This window comes from Apodemus sylvaticus, chromosome 12 (assembly GCF_947179515.1).
Source record: "Apodemus sylvaticus chromosome 12, mApoSyl1.1, whole genome shotgun sequence".
NCBI classification, from domain to species: domain Eukaryota; kingdom Metazoa; phylum Chordata; class Mammalia; order Rodentia; family Muridae; genus Apodemus; species Apodemus sylvaticus.
This window is the reverse complement of record NC_067483.1, coordinates 92,913,808-92,938,766: the sequence shown is the minus strand read 5'-3', so window position 1 is coordinate 92,938,766 and position 24,959 is coordinate 92,913,808. Positions and strand designations below refer to the sequence as shown.

General features: G+C 46.3%; 1 protein-coding gene across 2 annotated transcripts in view; it reads right to left on the bottom strand.

Annotated features, from left to right (window-relative positions):
• Window positions 1-5,419: 5,419 nt before the first annotated feature.
• Window positions 5,420-24,959, bottom strand: part of Slc30a10 (solute carrier family 30 member 10) — a 34,753-nt gene continuing 15,213 nt past the window's right edge. Inside the window, exons 1-4 of one of the 2 annotated variants that reach the window (XM_052200547.1) lie at window positions 16,701-17,643; window positions 15,903-15,980; window positions 11,139-11,378; window positions 5,420-10,014 (exon numbers count right to left, since the gene is read on the bottom strand). In XM_052200547.1, coding sequence (XP_052056507.1) covers window positions 9,530-10,014; window positions 11,139-11,378; window positions 15,903-15,980; window positions 16,701-17,316 — 1,419 coding nt within the window. In that variant the 5' untranslated portion in view covers window positions 17,317-17,643 and the 3' untranslated portion in view covers window positions 5,420-9,529. Of the gene's footprint in view, window positions 10,015-11,138; window positions 11,379-15,902; window positions 15,981-16,700; window positions 17,644-24,959 lie in introns of those variants that run through there. The other variant, XM_052200548.1, reaches the window with a different exon arrangement.

Here is a 24,959-nt window from a genome sequence, read left to right as displayed (position 1 = left end):
AAAGGAGATAAACTACCTCAACAGAAGGGCAGACACTCAATTTGATATTTCTGGAAAGTGGAATATTATGTAGGTGTCAACAAAGACCCAGAATGCACTGCTAATTTTTTTTTTTTTGAAAGCTTAAAAACAACAAACACATCCATGATGATTTTGGTAAGATGTTTCCCTCTGCTGTTTAGAAATTTCTGAAATGCTTCGCAGATGCCTGCTTTATTTTGTTCTATTGACATTTAGTTAAGACATAAAAAATGTTTTAAGAAAGGTTCTGAAAAGAACACTAAAAAGAATGAAGTGCGGAAAGACAGCAGGAAATAGCACCGGCCTCCACAAAACAAAGGAGCTCTTATCAAGTGAGCACCAAACAGGGAGGGGGGGAACATCTGCTTCAAATTTGCTGCCTTGAAATGGATGGGGGTGTGGCAGCACGTGCCCAGAGCAGTGCACAGAGGAGATAGGACGCTTAATCCCCGACACACTTAGTCCCCGGCACACTGTTGACTCGAGGGAGCCTCAGATATCTCACTGGTCCTTCTCTCCATTAGAGTGTGGAGCATGACTCGGGAGGTAAATGGGACCCCCTTATGCATGACCATGTCAAAAGACAAAATATCAGCATGATGCAGTCTGCGCCCATGCTATCTATGATCAGTGTGTGGACACCGGGGTCCCTGAGTGTTGAGTGAGTCTGGCTTCTCACAAGCTGTGTGCCTGTGTGCACCTCCACAGTGAGGGGCCCAGTGTTGACTTTCTCTGGCTTCCCCTATCTCACATAGCCAGGATGCTGACAGCAAGGAAGCCTGGGGCCCCAGGATAGGTGAGAACAAAGGAAAAAGTAACTGTTGGAGTCTGCAGGTTACAAGGTCAAAGCCCTCTTTGAGGTTTTGTTTTGGTGTTTGAAACAAGGTCTCACTCTGTAGCCCAGGCTGTCCCAAAACTCTACATCCTCCTGTCTCAGACTTATAAGTACTGGGTTTTTAATTATCCACTCCTGTGCATGACTTTGAAATTTTTTTTAATAGTTCCATAGAAGACAGAACAGGAGCATGCATTTGCCGTAAGTCTTAAAAATCAGACCACTAAAGGCAGAACCCTACAGAAGTACTCAGCAAACGCACAACACTGACCCAGCTCTGACACAGCCAGGTGTGTGCTATATCGCACTCAGTATCCTGCCAACTCACTCTTCTGGTATAGTGGACACTGACATGCCCAGGTCACAAGCTTCTAAGTGGTCTTTGATCCTAGATTTAAAAGTCCATCAATTGCTTCACTAAAATATATCATTGTAAGCTGGACATTCCACCCTCTCTGAGAGTTTGGGGCCAGCCGTCCTCGTGCAGTGGGCATAAACAGTCTACCCCCTTTCTGAGACCCTGAGAACAAACTGAGGTGTTTTTTGCCAATCTTCCTACAGGCGACTAATGAGTAGTTACTGGGCTTCCTTACAGAGGTTACTTACAGGAGCATGGGGCGCCATCGAAAAGGATGAATTTGAAAGTCCTCACTGGGCAGAGTGATGGCATTCCCTCTTTCCCATAGCAGCAGAGAAGCCCCCTCCCCTAGTCAGCACCCACCCACGTCTCTAGCCCCTCCCCAAGGCTCCCGAGGAGAGCATGTGCAATTAGGGTAGAACTGCATACAGCTGGGTGTCAGAGTGGCCGGATACTCAGGTGCAGGTTCCAAGGCCCTCTCTCGAGCTCCTTCTATGACGCAAGCAGTCCACAGGTCCAGCCATGATGACCCTAACCCAGCAGAACTCCTGAAGATGAAGTCAGTTTGACTCTGAAGATCCTCCCCTACAGTAGCCTGATCTGCATAGAGTTCCAGGCCAGCCAGGGGCACATAGTGAGACTGTGTCTAAAATATACAGACAGACAAACACATGCATTCGTAACTACCACGGAAGATAGAACAGTGACCATGACAACTTAAGGCAAGAAGCAAGTTCAGAGTACAGTCCTGTGGAAACACAGAGAGCATCAGAGCCCACGTAACCACAGGACCACAGACCCAATCCTGAATAACCCGAGTCGCCACCACCTACAGCTGAGGCTGAAGCCTTTCCTTTGCCACCCCACCCCACCCCAACCCCGAGCTTTTCAGATTTATTGATGCCCAGCCATCCAAATGGTCCCACTTGCTGACAGCATCCAAGCCAGAGCTGCTATCAAGAATCCTAGCTCCCACTGCCTGGCAGTAGCCTGAACCTCGACATTTATCCTTTGGGCACCCCTTCTTATCAAGCTGCCACACAGTAAGGGTTGAACTCTCAACCCCACTGGTTTAACCCAGGCATGTTCCTCGAGGTGTCTGGATGTAGGGACTTGTCAGAGTGGAGTTCTGACCAGGTTCAGATGAAGTATTTGGTGCCTCTGACTTGGAAGCCTGGGCTCAGTAACTCTGCATCAGAAAACAGAATGTTCAAGGTGCCCTGTGTCTTCCTGGAACGGAAGGGCAGCTGAGCTTGAGCCCCGGTGTCTCCTGGAAGCCCTCAGCACAGGAAGGGCTTTGATTTCTTAGCATTAGGCTCCCTTGAGTGTCTTTGAATACATTCTGCCTCCAGGGAATTTAAACTCCAATTGCAGGCCTGGTGTGTAACACAGCCCATGCCTGTAAATCCCAGCACTCGGTGAGCAGAGGCAGGAGGATCAGGAATTTAAGGTCATTTGGGACTCCATATGAGTTTGAAGTCAGCCTAAGACACTTGAGATTTGTCTCCTAAATAGATAAATAAATAAACACATGAACAGACAAATATCTAATCGAACACTGGTCTATGCTAAACACGTTGGCAGTGCCACAGTAAGATGTGCATTTAAAACAGGAATCATTATGTCTGCAATGTAGCTCACTAACGTTAGCCCAGGGCTCCACAAACGTGTTCTCCCTCCATGGCCTTTTTCAGTCACGTGCTCCCTGGGGAAGGGTGATGCTTTTCTCCATTACACAGAAGGCACAAGTGAGGCCTGCAACTTTTATATGTTCTCTGATGATGTCCTTCTGATGCTCAGAGAACTAGCCTGCCAGCCCTGGGATTTGAACCTGGATGGAATGCCCACGCCCTCTACTTCATAGCATATCCTTCAAGAGTACATGTTAATTGTTTCAATATTACTTCTTCTACATGGTCTTTTACAAGCCAAGTTCAGAGGCCAGTCAGGCCTCCCCGCCTAAGTCATACTAGTGAGTGCAAATTTCCATGCTAAAAGCAAAAGCCACACCACAATTATTAAATAAGTATCACTCCTCCCAAAAACTTGGTGCCACTTTCTTCCTGAATGACTTCGACGATGCTATTACTGTGGTCATGAGCTCGCAACCCTGCGATAGCACTGGCTACGAGCCAGTTTTCTGACAGCGATAAGAGACTTGCTTGTTATCATGACCCTCACCAGCCTGTACTGAGGCCCCACTCTGAAGGTCCTCGCCTCCCAGCTCCAGCTCCCTCTCTAGAAAGACGGCAAAAGATTCTGAGTCCCATGCAAATTTACTTTTTGTAGAGCCAATGCAAGGTGTGAAGTCTTTTGGCTCTAAGTTGGTGATCCTTCCTCTGCCCCTGCCACATGTGACTTTGTGGAGGAAACAGAAGAAGAGAAGGATCTCTCTTCTTGCCTCACACCAGACAAGATATGGCTTGGCTCTGCTTCCACACACAGAGCAGGGCAGGGCAGGATCTGATTAGACTCTAAGGCAGGAGTGTTAGGGGTGAAGTCTGTAGTCCACAGCAGAGCCAAGGTAACAGCTGACACAGAAAAGAAAGAGATGGACAAAAGGGAAATGCAGAGAGCAAACGACACGGGGAATGGAACTGGGGTGTTATTTTTACTGGGCGTGTGTTTGCCTGCATGTATGCACAGCACCATGCTTGTGCAGTGCATGTGGAGGCCAGAGGAATGTGTCAGGTCTCTAGAACTGGAGTTACAGGAAGTGCTGAGTCTCCTCATGGGTGCTGGCAACCAAACCCTGGTATGTCTTCGAGAGCAGCAGCAAGTGATCTTAGCTGCTGAGTTGTCTCTCCAGCCCTGGTAAACGTAACTGTAAAGGTGAAAGGTCTTTTTGGCATGTAGGCAGCAGGTCACAGTCTCTACTCCCTAACCTGCCTTCCACTCCCCGTTAAACACACTCCTAACTAGTCACCGTCCCACTTGACGGAGCTCTTTGCGTGTCCCTGTGTGATGCTTATCAGCTGAAGGGAAAGAGGAGGCTCAGCACTGAGAAAGGAAAGCCAAATTTGTGTGTGTGTGTGTGTGTGTGTGTGTGTGTGAGTGTGTGTGTGTGTGAGTGTGTGAGTGTGTGTGAATGTGTGAGTGTGTGTGTGTGTGAGTGTGTATGTGTGTGTGAGTGTGTGTGAGTGTGTATGTGTGAGTGTGTGTGTGTATGTGTGAATGTGTGTGAGTGTGTGTGTATGAGTGTGTGTGTGTGTGAGTGTATGTGTGTGTCAGTGTGTGTGTATGTGTGTGTGAGTGTGTATGTGTGAATATGTGTGTGAGTATGTGTGTATGAGTGTGTGTGAGTGTGTGTGAGTGTATGTGTATGTCAGTGTGTGTGTATGTGTGAGTGTGTGTGAGTGCGTGTGTGAGTGTGTGAGTGTGAGTGTGTGAGTGTGTGTGTGAATGTATGTGAGTGTGTGTATGTGTTTGTGTGTGTGTGTGTGTGTGATGGGGTGGGGAGGGAGATGCATAGTGGCTTCAGAGTGACTTTGCCCTCTGGGAGCAACTGAAGGGCAGTCCTCAGTCACCTTGAACTCAAAGTATCAGGAATGTGCAGGGTTGGTTCATATCAGGCAAGAAGAATGCAGACCTTTGTGTATTCAAGTACCTGTTTGAGGAGAGAGAGAGAGAGAGAGAGAGAGAGAGAGAGAGAGAGAGAGAGAGAGAGAGATCAGTCGGTGTCAAGGTTCCTCAATAATTCTCAGTTGAGACATAGTCTCCCACTTGGGAGAATGCCCCCCCCCGCCCCCACCAAGCCCACATGTCAATGCATAGCCTGGTACCAACTGGAAGGTGCTAGAAATATCAAGAGGTGGGACCTACATGGAGACCTCCCAGCTCTGGGGTAAGAGTGAAGAAAGTGAGAGCAGGGCTCTCTCCCCTTCTTTTTCACTTCCCAGCTATGAGGCGAGAAGTTGCTTGGCTCCATCACAGGCTCCTGCTGTGATACACTACCTCATGCACAGGCTCTCAGACAACAGGGCTGATGGGTCATGGTCTAGAACCTCCAAAACTCTGAGCAGAGATGAGAGCCGAGGTCTAGAAGTTGGTTTTCTCAGGTACTAGTCACTAACAGATGAGGCCCGTGATATTGCAGGAGGTGGCAGAGAGTTACAATGTCAATCACCCTGTGAGGCAGAGATTATGAAAGGCAGAACCAGATGGTTTTAAGTAACAAAGTAGCCACAAATGACAGAGTCCAGGAATCCATCTGTTTTGAGCTGTCTGTTTAATTTCCACAAACATCTGATTGGCACATCTAGTTTTCAAAACATTTCATTTACAGCACCATTGAATGCTCTTCACCCGAGAAGGTTTGTGTGTACACATCCACTGTGGGGGGTTCCCACGCAATTAGCAAGAAGTTATTGAAACGCTAAAGTTTTAACAACCCCCTGGCCCCCAAATGCGATGCTATACTTTGGCAATCTTGCCCTTGAGAAGAGAAGGATTTTTAAGCAACAAAACTCCACAATACTGTAACATAACTTCAAGCCTCCAGGAAGGGATGGCTCTCCACTGTCAGTCCTTTCTGGAAGGTGCTCACTCCAATTCAGAGTCTCTGGCCTGAAGGAGCCAGTCCCACCTAGCTAAGAAAAGCCCATGTAAATAAGAAAAGTCTTGAGCTAGGGTAGGGTAGTTAGAAAGACAGGAAATGCCAGAAAATAACATATTTTCCAAATTCTAAGAACATTTTACACACTGAAGATTTGGATCTGATACAGGTTCTGCTTAACTGTTTTCCTGGTTTGACCACCTTGTTCCCACTCACGGTCACTTGAGTGGAAATAAACTCAGAAGCACAAAAGGGGAAAGAACATAAGGCAATGACAGAGCCATAGGGGAGGTACACTGTCAGTGATTACTAACCAGATTCAAAATCCATATAAAAAGCATAACCTAGCTCAAGTCTCACGTAGAAAGGCTAGTCTCACGGACCCACTGTGTGGTCAACAGCTGCCTCAGGCTACTAAGAGCTTCACTCCAAGTGCGTGTCCGTGTAGCAAGGGTGGCTCTAAGCCTCAGTGCAACAAATGAAAGACCTTTCAAAATACTGCCTGTAAACAGTAAATCCTGATCTAAGTGTGGAGGCAGATGCCTATAAACCTTAAATGCAGGAGGTCAGTCTGGGAGAGGAAGGATATGAATCCTGCAGAATAGAGGACACTTGCGGGGTGAGGGAGGGGGGTGTCTATCAATAATGTTTAAACATGGTTATAGCTAATGGTTTAGAAGTAGAAAGGGGTACCAAACATCCCCCCAGGGAATACATGACAATGTCTAGAGGAACTTTTGGTTGTCGTAGTTTGGGGAGATGATTTGTGATTAGAAGCCAATAATGCTACTAAATAATACATAATATAACCTAGACATACCCAGTTTAGAATGCCAACATGTCAAGCTGGAAACTCCCTGACTAACACCCATTCCATTTACTCTGTGTGTGTGTGTGTGTGTGTGTGTGTGTGTGTGTATACAATGGTTCAAAGGAGATTGGTATCCCTGTCTGTGTTCACAATAACCAAATGTCAAGAAATACCCCAAGTTTCAAAACTAAGACTAGAAGACATGAGGGAAGGGAAGGGAAGTAATCCTTTCCAATAACTGGTGCTGATACTCTAGAAGGAAGTGCTGTGTTCCACAAAGAAACAAATACGGGAAGGCATGAAAAACCCTAGCAGGGTGGAGACCAAGTCATCACGCAGGACACCCAATACTGGCCTGTCCCATAGAGGGTGTGATGCATGCTACAAAAAAAAAAATAGTCTTTGGGGTTGGGGATTGTACCTCACCAGAAGAACATATGCCTCACAGTCTTGAAGGCCCTGGGCTTGAGCACCAGCCCTTCCGGGGCAATCAGGAAGGTAAGCAGGAAGGAGGAAGGCAGGAGGGGCTCTAGAATGAACCTAAGCATAAGGACATGAACTGAGGGTCAGTGTCTACCCGGGATCAAAGATACTATGTTGTCTTGTCCACCGGGTGCACAGCTGATTCAGGGAGGAGAAAACATCATGCTCTTCCTTCAGAGAAATAAAAAAAGAGAGAAAAAAACAAGACAAGCAATGATCCAGGAAAGCCCAAACAAAAACATTAGACAGCCAGTGCTGGAGGTATCAAAACCAACCCTGTAGCAAAAGCATCTCTCCCTTTCAACTTGTCTGTACATTAGTAAATGCACACTGCAAAAAAGCCAGATTTCATTCTGTCCCCTGTCTATAATTTGCTATGCAAGTGTCAATTAAGATGGTTTTCTAAGGTTTCTGAATGTTACTTACATGCAAACTAAAATACATTTCTTTAGCTAGTAGGAGAAAACTGTAAAATTATAATTTTTTTCTTTAAGAATAAGGCACAGTAATTTGAATTGAGATTTGAACATTACAGACAAATTTCTACTTTGGCTTCAACTAAGGCATGAAACAGGGTTGGTGTGGCAGAGTGCACACACATCGCCATGTTGGGCCTCCTGGGGAATCCTCTGGTCTCCGGGAGTCTACTTCATGCCCAAAGTAGGAACTGGGTCTTTGTTCCTCCCCCAGTTTATAAAGTGCAAACATAATCCAATACAATAAATTTCTGTGAATTAGAGAGGCTTTTGGATATTCTTCTTTTCACTTATGGATGGTTGGTTTAGATCTAACCAACTTCTAAGGAACAAAGATTTTCCAATATTCCCAATCACAGCTGCCCATCAGCCTCCAAATTTAAGACTAATATTAACAAAGCAAAACAAAACACACCCTGAATCTCACTATTTTTCCTGGGCTAGTTTTGAACTCCTAGGCCCTGGTGACTCTTCTCTCTCAGCCTGCTGTGCAGCTGAGACTATGGGCATGTGACACCACGCCCAATAAAGGCATTTTCTTTAAAAACGATGCTTGCATTGACAAATGTGGCTGCCTTTTCTGTGACCATCCACCACTTCTGATGAATCCTGTGTAGTTTCTCAGTACAATCGAAGTCTAGGGCAAGACCACTTTCAGTGTGCCTTGAAACTTGTCTAGCAAGATGCTGGCTCTGTCAGGCACCCCCATGTCATACCTCTGAGGATTTGATTTAAACATGGATGCCCAAACAAGGTATAAAAACACGTGACAGACATTTCTGCACTTTCTTCTACCAATACAGTTCAGTTATGTGCCTGAATCAGATCTTAATTCATTTGAACTTCATAAATGGGTCACAGACATAAAACTCTAAGAGCCTCCAGACACATTAAAGTCAGCAACCAAATCATATTTCACTTCTCACTTGGATATCAACTCTTCCACCCAGTTACTAGTTGGCAACTGCAATAAATGCTTTAAAATATGCCCAATTAAAGCAAAGGCAGGCTAGCTTGTTTGTTTAACAAGAAAGAGTATTCTCCTGTGCCCAGAAGATTCATCTCCCCCTGGTCAATGCTACATAGATCAATGTGATCATCAAAGAAGGCTGTGAGGAATTCTCGACAAGAAAATCATGATCAGAACTAGATGTGGCAACAGTCCCACCTGGAAACTTGCAGAGATGATAAAAAGGTGAATAAGAAAAGGAGAGGGAACACGCCACAGCTACAGTTTAGTTCCAGCAGGAAGTAAAAGATTAGCCACCTCACAAAACAAAGAGACAGTCCAGAGCCCACCTTTCCCTCCACCCCAGCCAAGCCTACACCATCTAACGTTTTGAGAGTACTTCCTGCCTTAAGAGACAGTCTGTATTTCCGTCTTAATAACTATGCATTTTGCATTTATTAGGTGTCTACTTCTCATGGTCCAAGAATGGACTTAAGAACATATACTTCTACAGTGCCATAAATGGCTGGCGTCCATCTTTGATGATCTTTGAGGGGAAGAGAGGAAAACATAATTAAGGTGCTTAGCTTCTTTTCTACCCACTTAAGCTTTGAGCTCACTTGTGAGTCAGCTAGAAGTTCTGATGGGTTTAAAAGCAAAGGCTACAGGGCTCATCTCGGTAACAGAGCAGTTTCTTAGCATGCACAAGCCCTGTATGCAATTCCCCAGCACCACAAGGCAGACAAGACCGACTTCGAATCCCATGTCATAGTTACTGAGTCCTTCAACACTCCTGATACATTCACTAGGGCAGTCTGCTTTAGGAAATTCATGTCCATACAAAGACTGTCACAGAGAACCATGAGATACCCAAGGTACCGGGAAGGGGTTCATCCACCACATGAAAATCAGCAGCTTGTTCCGCTAACATCTCAAACGGCTGACCCCTACTGACAGGATATACCCGCAAAGCTCTTCCCACAAGCAGAGCTGGTGACACCAAAGTGTCTGTTCAGACAGTTTGATTTGTGTGGGAACCCACTAAAAATGAGTACTGTTTTCATAGTGCTGTCTCTCTTGAGTCTTGCTGAGAGTCTGTCCCTGCTCCCTTGGACAGCCATCCAAAGTCATATCAATGGCCACTTCTGGAGCTTCTATGCTTCGGTAAGACTCCAGAGGGGGCCCACCGTTGTGCTCTGCACAACCATTGACGAGAGCCAGAGGCAATGTCCCCGGGGGACAGCACAGCTTCTTAGCACAACTCTGGGAGATGCAGGGGGCACTGCAGGTCAGCAAGAAGTCCTTCTGCTCCAGGGTTTCCTTCAAGTCCAACGTTTCGAACTGAATGGTCACGTTGTGGATTCCAGCACGGTGGAAGATCTCTCGGATTTTTCTACTGGCATCCTGATAGTCTGTGCCCTTCTGATGCTTGATGTGCAAGGTGGCAATGATCTTCCCACTTATCAGTTCCCAGATGTGTACTTCATGCACACTGCTAATCCCAGGCACGGTAGACAGCTGGTTCACTACAACAGACAGGAATAAACAACAGCCAATAGTGAGTGCTGGAATAGAAACTTGGAACTAAGCAGCAAGGGGGGAGGGAGAGACCCTGTGTCTAGTCATGTCCCCCAAGGCTGAGTGTTTACCAAGGCCAACAGGAAGAAGAGCTGTTCCTCAAGACTCCATATTCCCATAACTAGCCTTCCCTCTGATTTCCTAGCCTACATGGTGTTAGCCTAAAACAAGTAACTCAATAGCCTGAGGAAAAAAGATTACAAGTTCAAGACCAGTTCAAGAAACTTCTAAATAAGCATAGACTACAGATGGACAGTCAGTTCCAGACCGGCCTGCTCTACTTAGAGAGGTTCATGCCAGTCAGGACAAGATGGGGAGAGCCAATCTCAGAGGGTGGGGGATGAAGGGAGAGGGAGAGGGGGAGAGAGAGGGAGGGGGAGAGAGAGAGATGATCAATAGATGATAGGGAAATAGATGGATGATTTATAAATCAATAGATAAAAAGATGGATGAAAGACACAGACATGACGGGCTAATTTAGCAACGTGGATCAAAAGCACTTACCAGAAACGCTACTTCTAGGGATCTATTCAAAGTCTCTAAGATGCTTAGCCTCTAAGGCACAGAACTAAGGTGAGAATTGAGCCTTCCTATGAGCAAAGCAAACTAGAAGGAGTCTCTCCAGATAGGGCAGGAGCCATTTAACCCTGCCTTTCTACAGTTACCTAGTAACTTTCTGGCTCATGAATTTCAACTAACTAGAAGGCATTATCTAGACCTAGACCGCAAATGAGTGACTTATCTTTATAGGGAGGAAAAGGGATTTTAGAATTCAAGGTCTCGCAGAGCGGCCTCAGGAAAACTAAAACACATCTTTGTCGTGAGGTCACACAGCCCCAAAGTGGGTTTTGCCCAAGCTTCACACTCTCAAAGTTATTCAAATGAGTTAGAGAACTGACCCATAAAGGACCTTGGGTCTTGGAGCTGGGAATTATCATGCTAGAAGCTTGCCTGCATCTCGTGGTACTCTAGGGTGCTCAGGGGAACACCCACTCAAATGACGCTCTGTGATCCCAACCCTCTGAGCAATGTACAAGCATCAGTAGTCCTTGTCCATACTCGGGCCACTTACTCAGGTCTTCCATGTTAACTCCCTTCGGGACCATCTGCAGCAGGATGACAGCGGTCTCCTTGATCAGTGGGAAAGCTGACGATAAGATAATGACGACCATGACAACAGTCAAACTGGGGTCAATGTAGCATTGCCAGTTACACGGGTCTTCACTTCTCAGGGGCCGAACATAGAATATGATGGCCGTGATGACCACAACCACGGACCCCAAGGCATCTCCCATCACATGCAAAAGAACACCTGCCGGGAAGAAAGACAGACAGTCAACCTCAGAGCTGAGTGTCAGAGCCACACAAGGACTGGGGATCCGGACTTCCAAGGTCATAAATGTTCTCTGCTGCTTTCTGTTAGAAAACTGAGTAGGTCAGAATTTTTAAACACAAGCCCAGGATGTATGTGATGTATACCTATAACCTCAGCATTTGAGAGGCTGAGACGCGAGGACATGGTGAGACCATCTTAAAACAGACAAAATAACAATAGCAACTGCTCAGAAAACAAAATCTCAGATGACAGCAATTTGGTGGCTCAAATGGGAGCACCTATCGTCAAACCCAGGTGGATTCTCAGAGCCCACATGATACAGGAAAATAACTGCCTCCTGCTATGTGGCCTCTCTCCTCTACCTTCCACATGCATACCCATGCATACACACACACACACACACCTGCTAGCACACACACACACACAGACACAGACACATATTAAACCAAAATGTAATGTAAACTGTATCAATAATTATATTTTACTTCCAATTTTTTAACTGAAAAGAAGGAAAGGAAAAAACTTAAACAAAACCCCAGGTCAGCAACCCAGGACCTAGAGAGCCCAGGAAGAGGAATGGTCTAGAAAGACCGGGGCTGGTTGTCACCTGCCATGTCACCGTCTGACACTGATGCATCACTATCACCATCAAAGGGCATCATGGGAAACAGAGCTGAGCAAATGACACGTTACTCTTTCAGACTAGCATCTGTACATTACATTATTTTAAACTTTTGCTTCATTTTGTGTGTATATAGTCTAGGCTGGCTTCAAACTCCAAATCTTGCAGCTTCAGCTGTGCTGGGGGTTCAGACAGTGCACCACCACACCTGGCTTCAAAGTTTGTGTCTTTATTATACTTCATGAGTCAGGTGTGGGGTGGGTCTCCCCTTCAGAGTTCCTGATTGGCTCAGCATAATGGAGCCCCCTTCATCTTTTATTGCTATTTTTAGGGTTGCAGTACCAGGGGAGGAGCCCAGCATCTCACGCATGCCAAGCAAGCATTCTGCCGCTGCCACAGCGTCAGACAGGATGTGGTTCTTCCGGTTCTCCACTCCCCCTTTCCCTTTTCCATATCTATTTCTCAATGGCCTGCCATTATTTCTGAGACAATATCAGAAGGCCTGAAGAGCAGGGATAATGGTGAAGTCTCCTCTGCAGAAAAAACCATTTGCCACAATCCTATAAAATTAAAAATCTACATGAAAGGATTAACACTGTAGGTCCTAAAGGTCTGAGTCAATTAACTGCAGAAAATTGCAAAGATCTGGGTGCTGGGCTATAGGTGTACATTACATTAGAATTTAGTAAATTCAGTGAAATCTGGTCAGAAGTATTAAAAATGTAGACACAAGGTATTTGCATTTCAGAAAGGAATACCAGAATCTTGCTCCTTAGAACCAGAGCAGTGCAGCAGCAGCAGCAGCAGCAGCAACAGTAACAGCAGCCTCAGCAACAGTAACATCAGCCTCAGTAACAGTAACATCAGCCTCAGTAACAGCAACACAGCATCACTAACTGCATCATCAGTAACAACAACAGCAACAGAAGCAACAGAATCAACAACAGCAACAGAATCTGCAGCAGCAGCAACAACAACACTTCTTAGAAACTGTCTCACACTCATGTGGGTCCTGTCTTGATCTGACCCAGCACACCTCATAAAATCACACCAGTCAAGAGGCTAAAGTCATCAGGTTTACGTTAAGGATGCCTGTCAACAGCCTTTGGTGATGGTTCAGAAGCAAAGGCCCATAACTGCCTAGCCTGATGACTGGAGATTGATCCCCAAATCTCCTGTGGTAGAAAGAAGTAAAGACCTGACTCCTGCAAGCTGCCCTCTGATTTTATACATGCACACATGCACATGCAATAAGTAAATATGTTTTTAAAATGATTTCCTATGACTGGCCATGGTGGTAGCCACCTACAATCCAACTACTCAGAAGGCTGAGTGAATAGAAAACTCAGGGTTAGACTGGGTCACATGGAGATTTTCAGGCCAGCCTGGGATAGAGACTTCTAGGCCTCCTTTGGCTGGATACTGTCTCAGGAAAACAGAACAGAACAAAACAAAATACCCAGAAACACAAACAAGCAAAAATTTTAAAAACTATGAAACCATAAAGTCTGAGTACCCAAAAAGCCACCCAGGGAAGAAGTAGTGGGTGGCATCCCAGCAGGACAGTGTTGGAGGCAGACGGCGTGTCAAGCCAAACTCTGGTGCTGGGCACAGGGTATTTGACCCCAAAGTAGTGTACAATGGAGCATGCCTTCAATTCCAGCAATTTGGAGGCAGAGGCAGAGAGAGCTCTGTGAGTTATAGGCCATCCAGGGTTTCATAATAATAAGACCTAGTCTTAAACAAAATACAATAATGGAGTGTTGGGTTTCTGTTACGTGGGCTTAGAAATTCGAAGAGCAAAAGCAATCAACAATGCCACAGAAAGCCAGAAAGCCTGGCTGAGGGCGAGCCTTTGATGGGGACTCTGGTCAGGAAGCAGGAATCTCCAGAGCTCATGGTGGGATTAAGTCACACTCAAGCACACCCACTCCATCTCCACCTCCAGCAGCTGCACGTTCTAGAGGCAGGCCATGGAGGCTCAAAGACCCGGCTAGAGGGAAAGCCAGAGCAGTGGCTTGGGCCTATAATCCCCACACTTGGGAGTCTAAGGGCCTCGGCTAGCTACAGGCTAACCTGGGCTACATAGTGCGAGCCTCTTGGGTACAACAGCCCAGTGTTAGAGGAGGATGGATGCTAGGTCTGAACAGAGTGCCATTGCATCCTGCCCTACAGAAGCTCCTGCTCCCACCTCAGGCTTCCCAAACGTGATCCCTAAGAATCCCACAGAATAACGGTCATCACAACTTCTGTTTCCCATGGTGTACACTAAAATATAGTACAGACTTGTACTATATAGTAGAGAGGAGAGAGGGAAGGAAGGAGAAAGGGAGGAAGGAAGGGAAAGAGGGAGGGAGGGAGGGAGAGAGGGAGGGAAAGAGAGGGGGGAAAAGGTGAGCAGGCAGGTAGCAGGCTCTGTGAGTGATTAGCTGTATGTTATATTGCTTGGATCTAAGTCTTATCCAAGAATTCTCCTAAATCATACAAAGGTAAAAGTTCACTTCATCTTTGTCAAACCTCTCAAAGTCAAGATTAGGGATTATCTGGGCAGAGTGGCCCACACCTGTAACCCCAGCCCCTGGGAGGCTCAGAAGAGAAAGCTACAAATTCAAGACCAGAATACATAAAGAGCAAGACACTGTTCATTGTTTATCCCCCAACACACACATACACACACACACACACATGCATACACACACACAAAATTTTCATAAAATAGATACATTGTATGTTAGTAATATTCAAGAAAGTAGACAGCTAAGAGTAGCAGTACCGGACACTACTAAATGGAGATCAGATCAAGCTGGCACTGAGTTGGAGAATTCATGAGAACACGACACAGATGTGTGGGAGTCAGGAGAACATGATATATACATGTGTGAATATGAGGATAGCATGACATATATATGTGGAGATCAGGAGAACATGACACAGATGTATGGGAGTCAGGAGAACATAATACATATGAATATGAGGATAACATGACACATATATGTGGAGATCATGAGAACATGATACACATGTGTGGGATTCAGAAGAACATGATAGATACATGTGTGAATATGAAGATAACATGACACATATATGTCAGAAGAACATGACACTAAGGTGTGGAGACAGACAAACCTAGCACTGATATGTAGAGTTCATGAGAACCTGATACATAAGTGAATTGAGGAGAATATGACACATATGTGGAGGTCAGGGGAACATGGTACTGATATGTAGGGATCGGGAGAACATGGCATTCATATGTGTAGCTCAAGAAAACATTTCACTAATAATGTGGTGGCCAGGAGAATATGACACTGATATGTGGCCTTCAGGAGGACATGACACATCTGTGGATAAGAGAATAACGTGACACACATGTAGGAGTCAGGAAAACATGGCAGTGATATGTGGGGTTCTGGGGAACATGATACATATGTGGAGATGAGAACATGGCACATGTGGAGGTCAGGAGAACATGGCATTATTATTTGGTACTCAGTGGAATGCAACATGTAGTGGAATTTAGAACATGACAGGGACATCTAGGGATCAGTGGGATATGATACACATGTAGCAATCAAGGGATTATGGCACTGAAATGTGAAGCTCAGGAGAAAATGACACGTGTGTAACTCAGAGAACATGGTGTTGATCTGTTCAGCCCAGGAACAGGCAGCTGTAGTGTGGCTTAATTAGAGCAAAGATAAATCATTAGCAACCAGCTTCTCCCTCAGAATCAATGCAATGATTAGGCAAGAGGGTCATAGTCTGCAGGTAACTGACCCACTTCCCAGCACACTGTTGCTCTCCTAAAAGCAGAAGTACTCAGGCACAGACCTGTGAGTCAGGGAAAGGAGACAAGGCTAGCCCACAGACAAGCCTACCTCTGATATTCAATGCTTCAGACTTCTTCTCTTTTTTCGTCATCTCTTCTGGTTCATTCTGGGTGTTCAGGGAATCACCTGCATTCAAAGAAGAAACCTTGTGTTGTGTATGAGTTCTACAAACAAAAAAAACCAATGAACTCAAAATGCGGTTTTGTTATTTTCAATTCCTCTTAGTATACAGGAGTCCCCGCCTCTCCTACACTCAGCCCAATAGGTACCTTTTAACCCAAAGGAAGCCCGAGGTGCACCCTTGGACTTTATACACACAGCTTTCAAATTTAAAACGGGACAAGGATAAGCCTACAAATATCTTCCAGATCCTCAATACCCAAGGGTCAGGGGACAGCCCTGACACACACACAATATCTGTCAGGGGAGGAAACACATCCAGATAGCACCAGAGAAGGGGTAGGATAGGAAATGCTCTGTTGCCCAATAGTTAAGAATTGATTTCCAAGATCAATACTGCCACAGGAGAGGGGAGGATAAGGACTGCAGGGTCACGGAGGAAAAGAGGGAAGGGAAATGGAGAGGGGAAGGGAGGGAGAGAGAGAAGGCAGGCAAGGAAGGAGAATGAGGAAGGAGGAAAAGATGGAGAATTAAGTTAGAAGAGAAGCAGAACAGGCTGAAAAGGGGCTTTTTGATAAATCAGTCAGGAAAGCAGGCCAAAAACGAGGCAGAGGATGAATAAAGGGATCCAGATGCCAGGAGGAGGGAGGAGGGAGGAGAGAGGAGGGAGGAGAATTGAGGAAGAACAAAGTGGTCCCAGTCCGGAAGGATGCAACCGAAAGGCACCTGCTACATTCGAGAACACGGTCGCGCCCTCCTGCTGCTTTCTTCCGGCCGAGGCCCCCCGGAGAGTCACTGCTGTGCCCGAGCCGGGAGCTGTGGCTGTCGCAGCATCTTGTGGACACCCCAAAGCGCCACAAGGATCCCCCTGGAGAGGCGGCTGCGAAGGGCGGGTCTGGCGCTGCCGCGTGCAGCGGGAGAAGCAGGCGCCGCAGTCCTGGAAGATGAGCAGCCCCACCACGTTGACGGCCAGCCCTAAGGCGCCCACGATGAGCACCAGCTCCGGGTCGTCGATGCGCTCGGGCCGCGCGAGGCGCAACACGGCCTCCACGAAGATGGTGAAGCAGAGAGCGGTGAGGAAGACCGCGTTGCTGAGCGCGCCCACCACCTCGGCTCGCACGTAGCCGTAGGTCGCGCCGGAGCCGCGGGAACCGCGCCGCGCGATGTAGCCGGAGCCCAAGCCCACGCACAGCGAGATCAGGTCGGACAGCATGTTGAACGAGTCTGAGAGCAGCGCGATGGAGTTGCCCAGGTAACCCGACACCAGCTCAGCCACGAAGAAGGCCGCGGTGAGCACCAGCATGAACAGCAGCCTGCACGTCTTGCCGGAGTAACGGCCCATCTCTACAGCCCGCCGCGGCCCGCAACAGGTTGGGGGGTTCTGGAGCCCACCTCCCACCGCAGGCCCGCCCCTACCCACCGAGGCCTTTTATGCCTCCAGCTTGCGCTCGCGGGACCAGAGTCTGCAGGAGTGGCCCCAGAGTCGCAAAGGCCACCTCCTGGGTCCCCTGCCCCTCCTCCCTCGCCGCCCAAGCTTGATTTGGCTGGTAGCCACCAGCCTGTGTCTCCTTCTAGGTCTGGGCTGAAGACTGGAGCTGCTGGGAGGAGGGGCGCACCGGAATGTCAATCTTCTTAAGTCCCCACCTCCTCCACCCTCTTGGAGAAAGAGAGATGCACTGGATGGTCCCGCTCCTACAACTCCACCCCACCCCCAACCCCACCCCAGGGCTACTACAGATCTGTGTATGCCGCTGATAAGGACCTGGGCTGTAGTGGGTGTGCGCACCGCTGCCTACGTGCCCAGATTCGAGTTGCAGGGCAGATTCCATATGAGCTGGTGGAGTCTAGTGCCCTTAAAGGTGGTGCCTGCTTTTCCATTGGTTGAATAGTATCTCATTCCTCACTTTAACCCCTATCCCCGAACCCACAGTCAAAAGCCTTTTATCCTCTCTTGCTCACATTAGTCGCTTATAGCACATTATCACTATCTCCCTTTTGGGGGTCTCTGAGTGGAGCTGTCTACAGAGGAGAGGAAGGCAGGCAGCCCAGGGTGCATATGCATGGCTGTCACACCGCTGCCACGCTGCTGTCAGCATTAGTGTGGAGCACAGGTACAGCACCCCAAGGCTGGGATTCTTTGTGTCCCTTGGCCATGAAGAAGCCAGGTTTGGTCTCCTTTCCTACTCTGTCGGAAAGAATTTCTACTGCCCCATAGGTGACCCTGTACTCAGTTCAACTGACCCAAATCGTTTTTTTTTTTCCCAAATAGGCCCAATTCCAAGTGACAGTCACTGAAAGGGAACAGTGTAGACTCAAGACAGTCTACACTGCAGCTCCTTCAGAAACAGAAGTTGGTACCATTGACTTGGGTATGGATGCGATAGGCCTGACCACGCTTTGGTTTGGAAGAATGTGGATTTGGGGACTTTGGATTTGGAAATCCATGGATGCTTTAAGTGGGCTTAATCGGCTATCCTAGTAGGGATACGGAAGACTTTGTTGCTGAGGGTGATTTGAACTGTGGAAGTCTGGCTCTAGAGATTTCAGAGAAGAAGAATTTTATTATGTGGTGACCTTGGGGCAAGAACCCACCCAGCTAAGTTTAGGTCCAGGCATGGTAGTACATGCCTTTAATCCCAGCAAGCAAAGCCAAGCAGATCTCTGAGTTCACTCAGTCTACAGAGCAAGTTCCAGGACAGCCAAGCTTAGGCAGTGAAGGAGTTGGAAAACAGAAAGCTGGTGGTAATGTAACAGAACAAGGGAGCCGTGTTCCAGCCCCACAAGCAGCAGAACTCGGCCATTTCCCCCATGTGGCTCTGGCTTTAGAGTCAAGAACAAAAGGGACTACTGGGACAATGACACTGGTTGGCTGGAGCTAAGAAATTAGCGGTTATTAAAAAGAGAGCAGCATCACTGAGGGGAAATCTGGGAAGTGTTTTCTGAGAGCACAAAGAAGCTGAGTTCCAGAGATAGCTAAGGTTGTCTATGAGTCACGTTGGTCATGGTGTCTGTTCATAGCAGTAAAACGCTAAGACAAGTGGGGTGGGGATGGGGACGCCCTGTGCCTCACTCATTTTATGAAGGGTCTGAAGGCAAAGCACAGTAACCTCTATTTATATCTCCCCACAAGATTTAACCGCCCGCATGGAGAAAACGCATGGGTTTAGAGCTTGGAAACACATTCAACACCTTCCTCAAAAGAAAGCCACCAGCAAAGCACAGTGCTGCAGGCATTTACTCTCAAGTGATCTAGAGGATTAGCTTGAGACTGGGATCCATTAACAAAACATGCAGTCTAAAAAATAATAATAATAATAATTTGGATTGAATTTATTCTTGCCATCCCCACACATGCATATAATGTTTTGGGCTTATTTGAAGTCCCCACCCTCTGTCTACATCTTATGCCCCTAGAAGCTCCCTCTCCCTTCCAAGTCTTCTCCAGAACACATGTTCATTTGTTCAGTCTCTATCACATCTTAGTTATCGTGTGTGTGTCAGGGAAGAGGGTGTGCTATGTGTGTTCACGGCATGCTCTCGAAGGCTTATGAGAGGTCAGAGGTCAACTCTGGGGAGTTGATTCTCTTGTTCCAACATGACAATCTCTGGGATTGGATTCTGGTCATCAGGCTTGGTGCCAAACACTTTTATCTGTTGACCCACCTTTCCAAACCACCCGCCCCTTTTTGGTTTTATTTTGTGGCCTACTGTGTTTGACCAGGGTAGCCTGTGTAACCGTCTACCTTCTAGCCCCATCCTTGTCTGAATCTTGAAGCATGCCTCCATTTTTTCATAGCCTATGAAAGTCCTCAGAAACAGTATTAAAATATCCCTAATCAAAAGGTCCTATCTTGTTATTAGATAAATCCCCAAATGCAAGGAACTTAATAATACTCCTCTTTCAGCCAGGATGATAACTCATGACTGTAATCCCAAACCCATTGGCTGGCCTACAGATAGAGACAGCTTGTCTTAAACAAACAAACAAACAAACAAACAAATAAATAAATATTTCCAGGAGAAATATCCATACACTGAGAACCTGAGGAAATTCTTCTTAAAAACTAAAAAATTATAAATGATATAGAAGAACTATTAAGATAAAGATGATGGCCGTTGTAAGCTACAGAGGTTTGGACAAGTCCCTTACTTGTCTGGAATTGTCCAGGGGGATTGATGACCAGTAATAGTAAGGATTAAACACAATGTGTAAAGTGCTTCAAACAGTACTTAGTATACAGTAAGCACTCAATAAATGCTGTAGTTATGGTGTGATTAGCAATAGTCCAGCACACATGTAGTAGAATCACTACTAGTTAGCAGAGAAATGCTAATATACACTAGAGATGTATCAAGTACCCTTCTCAGGATATAGCTTATTTCATCTTCAAACATGGAACCTCTAAAAAATGTGACATATGACAGCAATAGTGGGGCCGAGAGTGTAGCTCAGTCGCCTATCACATGCAGGGACCTGGGACATCCAGACACTGCAAGAAAGGAAAAAAAAAACTAACAGAGCTAAAACGTTCCTTCCCTACTAATTGTATTTCTCAGTCATTCACAGCTGGAAAAAAAAAAGAAAGAAAGAAAGAAAGAAACCCAGAAATCAGCAGAAACCTATCACCTGTGCCTCCTGCTTAGTCATTCTCCCAGCCAAGAGCAGATAAGAATTGGATCACTGGTCCAGGAGCAAGACAGTAAGAACCAGAAAGCCAGAGACTGAGGACCAGGAGTTGTCACAGGTGTCTGATGCCCCTGTCCTCAGCCAGTTCCTGAGCGTAAAGAAAGGTAAGTGTTCCAGACATTGCCAATAAAATGCACTGTAGAAAAGTGGGGTGGGATGTGTATGTGGCTGTGTGTATGTGTGTGTGTGTGTGTGATGTATGTGCATGTAACATTTGTACAGATGTGGGTGCACATGTACACTCATGTAGTTAAGACTGTCTTCCTCAATCAGTCCTGTTTTAGGGGTTGGGGGGCTGTGGGTAGGAAGAGAGCACGGTAAGTGCCTCACTGAACCCGAAACATCATGATTAGCTAAGTTGGCAGGCCAGGAGCTGCAGAGAGCCACCTGTCTACAGCTCTCCAACGCTGAGATCACAGGGGAGAACCTGCTGAGCTTTTCACGCAACTTCTGGGGATCGAACTCAGGCCCTCAGCCTTGCACAGCAAGCACATTACTGCCCGGGTCATCACCGCAGCCCCACACACATGATTTGGTTAATTTACACTATGTGGCCCATTGAGCTACTTGACGGACACACAGGCCGTCTTTGCAGTTCTATTCCCACAGCTTTATGTTTACTGAGCTCCTACTTGGAGCCCTGGATGGAGCACTCACAGGCATTGTTAGCTCATTTCACCTCCCAGCATCTTCCTGCAGTATTCCGAACTTGTTAAATATTGTTTTATTATAAGCTACTTTATTGCTGAAGTTGAAGCCTGCAGATCTTAACCCACCAAGGCAAGATCATACAATCTGAAAACAGCCGGTGTGAGCCCTGACCTGGACGTAGAATGCACGAAGCTGGTTTTCTTCACTTATACCAGATTGATATTTTTTTTAAATACTTGTGTTCCAAACAAGCAGCATTTCATTCATTTGTTTTGGCTCTGAGATAGGGTCTTGCTGTGTGGCCCAGGCTGGCTTCAAACTCAATCTTCCTGTCTTAACCTCCCAGTGCTTGATTATAAATTCCCATTTTAATGGCCCAAAATTTGATGTAGTGCAGATCATAAAATCAGGGATTATTATACTCAAGATTCTCTCTAAATTGATATTTTGTTTTTATATGTCAGTTTTTAAAATGTGTCTTTAAAAGTAAGTCAGCTAATAGAGTTCAGCAGGTACAGGAACTTGGCACCAAGCCTGATGACCTGAGTTCAATCCTGGAAACCTACAAGGTGAAAGGAGAGAACTGACTCCCATAAGCTGCCCTCTGACCTCCCCTGAACACCAAAGCCTACACCCATTCGTGTACACAGGCAGACACACTTGATACACACACACACACACACACCACATACACAGATACACAGACACATAGAGAAACAAACACACACCACACACATACACACAGAGACATAGACACACACACACCGCACACACATATACACAGAGGCATAGACACACAGACACACACACAGAGATACATAGACACACAGAGACACAGACATACACACATCACACACAGATACACAGACACAAAGAGACACAGACACACTATACACACAGATACACAGACACACAGAGACATAGACACACAGACACACACACACAGATACACAGACACACAGAGACACAGACCTCCCACACACAGAGAGACACACAGAGACACAGACCCACACACAGAGACATAGATACACACACAGAGAGATACACAGATACACAGACACACAGAAACAGACATACGCACACATACACACCACACATACAGAAAGAGACACACACAGATACACAGACACACATACTTGATACACACACACACACACACACACAGAGACACAGACACACACATCACGCACACATACAGAAATAGACACACAGATACACAGACACACACTTGATACACACACAGAGAGACACAGACACACAGAGACACACCACACATGCACATACAGAAATAGACACACAGACATAAATATGCACACGCATAAATAAATAAATAAATAAATAAATAAATAAATAAATGTGAAAATTAAATTAAAAACTAAGTCACCCAACCATGGTCTTCGAAGTTGGGCTGACTTGGAACTAAATCTGAGCTCTGCTATTCGTTACAAGTCATGTGACCTGGGCAGGGTCCTCACAGCTTCTTCCTGTTAGAGCTACACAGTAACAGCATCTAACCCATAGGCTGTCGTGAGACTCACATAGGGCAATGCTGACCCATAAAGAAGACTCAGTGAGTGTGTACAGGTGACTCCTCCTGAGTTCTGCAGTCCAGTGGGGGAGGAGGTGACAGTTCTTTCATCAAAGGACTCAGAGCTTTGATCTGTCTGATGCACTTGAGGGCTGTCTGATGCACTCAGCCTGAGGGCTGAGAGGCCAAGCTAGCTGGGATCCTCTGTGTTACAAACATTGTAACTCTGGTCTGTGGTGACTTCTAGAGAAACTTTAAAGATTTGCTAAGAGCTTCGTTTAAGAAGCAGAGACATTTATATAAACATTAAGTAAACAATGTCAGGACTGGTGGGGTGGCTCAGCAGGTAAAGGCTCTCCACAAGCAAGAGTGGGGACCTGAGCTAAATCTTTGGAGCAAAGGTAAGTATGGATGGAAAGAGATGATTCCAGCAAACTGTCCTCTGACAGCCACATGCATATACACACTTGCACACAGACACACACACACATGCATGCACACACAGACACACACAAACATAGACAGACATAGACATACAGACACACACACACAAATAAGACGTTTTGAAATTCCTGCAACTCTAGGGAACAAGTCATTGAAATGACAATACTTCCACAGATACAAAACATGGAGGCCCCAGTCATTGGCTGTTTAGAGTCCTTTCTTTTCTCCCTCCCCCCACCTTTCTTGGTTTTTGAATATATGATTGTTTTGTGTAGCCCTGCTTGTCCTAGACATCACTTCATAGACCAGACCAGACTGGTCTTGAACTCAGAGACTTGACTGCCTCTGCCTTCTGAGTTCTGGGATTAAAGTCATTCACCACCACTGCTGAGCTGAGGTGCTTGTTTTTTGGGCTTTGTTGTTGGTGTTGTTGGTTTTTTTTGGTTTGGTTTGGTTACAGATTTGTACAGAGCTCTGAGGACAATGAAGGTTTTCCCTCAGAGTGTTTCAGAACACACCACGTCTGAGAGCTTCTTGAGTTGATGTGATGACTCCTTTTTTTTATGACAGCTGTGTGAGAAGGGAACAGCATGAAGCCAGCCAGCAGCTGATGTCACTTTGAACAGGGCAGTGATAAAGTTGAATGAGTCCTTCCGAGAGCAGAGGCCATCTGGAACTCACCTGTGGTTGTGGACACTGACTTTGGACTGCAGGTCTCGCCCCTTCTCCAAGTAACAAGGGCAGCCCAGAGAGCCATTAGGATAGTGACTGTTGCTTGTGAACTCAGAAGGATCTAGAATCACTTAGGAAACATGAGAAAGGATCTAGATGGAGTTAGCTGCAGTGGGAAGTTAGGCAGCACTATTCCACCATCTGGGGTCCCTGGCTGTTTGAAAAGGAGAACAGGGGTTGAGCAGGGCGTGGTGTTCTCAGCAATTCCTGAGGGCTCAGAAACAAGTTACCTTGCTTCCTGCTCCATGACTTCTGCACTGGGATACACTGCATCCTCAAAGTCTCAGCTCAAACCAACCCTTCCTTCCCTAAATGGCGTGTGTCAGGTGTTCCTCACAGCAACGAGAAGAAAAACTAATAGGGGAACTCTTGTGCTCAAGGCCTGTGGAGGTATGGGCATGATTTGTGACTGGGGGAAGAAGAGGAGAGCATTAGAGGCCAAACCAGGAAGTGAGGAAGCACTTCCCATTCAGAGTTCAACACTACATACTGCTGTCATGTGAAGTCTGATGGGCGCTGGGGAGGTAGTCAGCTGTGAGACTTCTGATTCAAAGAAAGGAGAAAGAATCCTCAAAGTTTAAAAGAAAATAGAAAATACTGCCTTGGTGTTTATTCAAAACCATAGTCTTAATGGCAAGTAAAATTCTGTATTGTTTCATAATTTACAAAAAGATTGTATGTGCTATTAGAGGACATCAGAAATAACTCAGACAAGCAGCTTTCTCCACTGCTGGACTTACCTTAAACTTTAGACTACATGAAAATGAAAATGTCCATTGCCCAAGAAATTACGAGAAATAGCTGTTCTAATAATCCCTGTTGGCTGAGTGTGGCGGTGAATGCCTGTACACCCCAGCACCCAGGAGGCAAAGATAGAAGGGCTACAAGCTCCAGGTCAGCCTATGCTACATGGAGAGGCAACATGGGGAAATGCTGTTTCAAA